We start from the raw sequence: 4,016 nt of genomic DNA on the forward strand, positions 1-4,016 counted from the left end.
CTGGAGGAGAATGCTGGTATTGATGGCTTCCACAATTTCGGAAGTGTAGTTATAAGAAAGGTTCTCTTTGTTCCTCTTATCATTAATTAATTAATTTGTGGCTAATTGTTGATCGCTCTTGTTGAAACTTTACGTCTTCAATATGGGAGATATTGCTGGAGATCTGCAAGCTCAAATCCATGGTAAGTACTGTCAGCCCTTCATTTCTTTGTTTATTTTACTTATTTATTTTTGGTTCCTTTTGTTATCTTAATTTGTTGCATGAGGGAAGGGGTGGAGAAAACAATTAAGTCCCTTTTTTGTTCAAACTATCCTGTTCACTGACTTGATATATCGAAACCAATAGAGTATAGGGTGGAACCCTTTCAATTCTTTGATTAGGTTCCAGAATTTCTTAGCATATAATTGAGCAAATTATTGAGGATGTTGATTTTAGTATAATCAGATCATGAAATTAGAGCTTATTCTTATCTGCTATGGTACTGCGGCTCTTCAAGTATAATGACACTGTCAGTTTTAATATCTATAGATAAATAAATCTAGTTTAATATGTTTATTAGTTGCAATTATATATCATATTAGTTGAATCAAATTGGGGGATTTTGCAATTTGATCCAAGAGAATAGAACTTGCCATCTTATCCTGAAGAAATTTCTACCACATCTGTCTATGGAAAAGAGGAGCCTAAAGGACAGAAGTAACAATTAGAAGGATGTAACTGTGGCAGATTTAAGTTTTTAACACCCCATGCCAGGTTGCCCCTTGGCTTCAACTCTACGTTCTATCGTTTTCTTAGGTGGCGCCATCCATAGTGATGACTCTGCTGGCTTCTCATCCGCCATCCTCTCTTTGTTGGCAGCCACTCGCTGCTCCATCTTTGCCTTGTCTTTTACAAGTCTTCTGCATTCTAGTTTTAGCATAATAGACTTTAATGATGGGGTAACATTAACTTCTCCGAGTAGTTCTTTGAGCACTCCATATCTTAAACTCAATAACTGACTCTTCACTTGTCATCTCTGCACAATATTTGGTTGTTGCTGATTTGTAAGATCTTTCATCTTCAAACTTTTGTGGAGTCTATATCAGAACGTACAGTGTCTTCGCGGATTTTCTTCTTTTTTACTCGACCTGAAGACTTCATTCAACTGGCCCTCTCAACATCTGGAGAACACACGAACTGCTTTCATGTATGCACTAATAATGATCCTTTTCCTTGGACAACAAGATCGAGCCAACGCTTTGACACCATTTAATTAAAGGAAGAGGAATATTTTGGAGGAAGCTTGTTTACTCAGTTATCACTTGTAGGTTAGTACTTCAAGGAAACTACACGGAGAGGGAGGAATATAATAAACTGAACTTTCTATTCAAGAACAACTGCTTATGCCACTCTACAGTATGCAACGTCTTAGCTAAGGTATTTATAGGAACACACACGCACTAATCCATATATTAAAATATTTGTATGTTACAGAACACTAACAGACACGTATATATACACATTTCATACTCGTCTAAATACTCATTTATTTGGAGAAGGATCTTATTTTTCTGAACAACGACTTTCACCTTTTGCATTCCAACTTAAGATTTAAGTTTATATCTCAAACAGAGTGAGTAATAGTATAAGTTATAACTCATCTGTGTTTGTAATTCCACCAGTTCAGGAAGGCAAGGAAGCAAACTCACCAGAACATGCTAATGGACTTAGAAACTACATCTGGTGGGTTCGAATGGCGATCTACTCTGTATTTGTCCTCTTTGGGCAGTCGGTTGCTACCCTGTTGGGAAGATTATACTATGACAAGGGTGGAAACAGCAAATGGATGGCAACTCTGGTGCAACCTGCAGGCTTTCCAGTCCTGATTCCCTTCCTCATTTTCTTACCAACCAAACACCAAACAGAAAACAATGGCCTCAACAATGCACCTTCACGCTTACTCCTAGGCTCTGTGTTTGCCCTTCTTGGCATATTCCTGGCAGCAGTTTGCATGCTGTACTCAATTGGGCTTAAATACCTTCCTGCATCCACTTTTTCCTTAATCTGCGCAAGCGAATTGGGTTTCAATGCCTTCTTCTCCTACTTCCTCAATTCACAAAAGTTCACTCCCTTCATTGTCAACTCTCTTGTTCTCCTCACCATATCTTCCTCTCTCGTTTTCAACAGTGACGACTCTTCTGAACCTACCAAAGCCTCCAAAGGGAGGTATGCATTTGGCTTCACGTGCACCGTTGCCGCATCAGCAGGATATGCCCTGATCCTCTCACTAACTCAGCTTTTCTTCAGGAAGATCCTAAAAACCGAGTCTTTTAGAGTGGCTTTGCAGCTGATAATATACGAATCCCTCATTGCAACCTCTGCCATATTGGTGGGGCTTTTTGCCAGTGGAGAATGGAAGGGGCTAAATAAAGAGATGGATGAATTTGAACTTGGCAAGGCTTCCTATGTTATGACACTGTTTTGGACTGCTGTCTCTTGGGAGGCTTTCTCTGTGGGCATAGCGGGGTTGATCTTTGAGGTCTCCTCTCTCTTCTCCACTGTCATCAGCACTGTCGGATTGCCTGTTGTTCCAATTCTATCTGTGTTCATTTTCCATGACAAGATGGATATTGTGAAGATAGTGGCCTTATTATTGGCCATTTGGGGCTTTGTTTCATTCATCTATCAGCATTATATTGATGATTTGGAGTTCAAGAACCAAAGCAATGAAAAAGCCAGTGGAGTTTCCGAGGTTTCTCTTGTTGAAAGAGTTAGCCCATGAACAAATTAGCAGGGTCCTGCAGTTGGGTTCACAAATGTAATTGTTTAGGTAGTATCAAGAACAGATTGATCGATCAATTGACAACATTTGACTATATTTGTCGATATTTTCTGTTCCTTTCTTTGGGACATATTGATCTTTGTATATGTATGCTTGGATAAAAGGCGATACATTATTCTATCAATAAAAACTAGGATATTATGACATAACATCTCTTGTGATATTATGCTTAACGTCAAATCCCTCTGAAATTGAATTGTCCCGACATTTTTTTTTTTTTTAACTAACAAATAAGGATGCCCAGTTTAATTGTATCAAAATGTCATAATTTTTCAGGACAGGGGGATCAAAAGGGAGTACAAGAGTTAAAACTTCCCGCAAAAACCAGAAAATCAGTAGAATCCCTAGACCCTCTAGAACAGAGAATCAGGTCCTAGGAGTACTATTCTGCAACAGCACATAATATTTTAAAGAACTGTTATTATCAAGCACATTCTGTATACTGCAATGTATATATAAACTTAACTTTCTTGCTAAAAGATTTAACAAATTTGGAAATGCATTAGCTGTCACGCTATTTATATGTCTTTTTGACATTATGCAAGAGCGTTGAATGATGAGATGTGAGTGATAGATATGATGGAAAGTATTATTTTGGAAATAATTTTTGTTAAGATTTTAATTTATATATATATATATATTTTGTAGACAAGGCCTACAGTCTTACAGTTGTCTAACTGTACATTGTGTAGTAGCCTTTGCACCTATCTCGACCTACAATGTGATACCTCTACTGACCCTGGAGTCTCACCACAATAGGCTTGCAGCCATCGTTTAAGGCTTTAAGCAACACTTCTACCCCACAACCTCTACTGAAACTTGGCACGGGTAAGAGGTGAACATTGTTCGGTTAGAACTAAATTTTTGAACAAAAATAATTAATCTTAATTAATTTAGTGTGGTTCGGTTTTGTTACTCAAAAAATTGAATATTTTGAGCCATGGCCGGCTGAAGGACAAGGCCACTAAGACTTATGCCTAGGACACCCAAAAAAGAAGGACCCCAAAATGTTTTCAAAAATTAAAAATAAAAGAATTTTTTTATTATATTTTAAAGGGCCCCTAAATTAATAATGACTTAGGGCCCCAACCTCTTGAGCCCACCTTGTTCTGAACTTTATAATAAAATTCAGACTATAGAGAAAATGCCAATGAAGCTTCTGAACTATCCCCAAATGGGAGATTAATAAAAATG

At 37.7% G+C, this 4,016-nt stretch overlaps 1 protein-coding gene across 1 annotated transcript; it reads left to right on the forward strand.

Moving 5' to 3' along the window:
• On the forward strand, positions 1–2,908 carry LOC127808394 (probable purine permease 10). Its single transcript, XM_052346920.1, has 2 exons — positions 1–182; positions 1,663–2,908. The coding sequence occupies exons 1-2, from the start codon at positions 143–145 to the stop codon at positions 2,760–2,762; spliced, it is 1,140 nt and encodes a 379-aa protein (XP_052202880.1). The 5' UTR covers positions 1–142; the 3' UTR covers positions 2,763–2,908.
• The last annotated feature ends 1,108 nt before the right edge of the window (positions 2,909–4,016 follow it).

The sequence above is a fragment of the Diospyros lotus genome, chromosome 8 (genome assembly GCF_014633365.1).
Source record: "Diospyros lotus cultivar Yz01 chromosome 8, ASM1463336v1, whole genome shotgun sequence".
Taxonomy (NCBI): Eukaryota; Viridiplantae; Streptophyta; class Magnoliopsida; order Ericales; family Ebenaceae; genus Diospyros; species Diospyros lotus.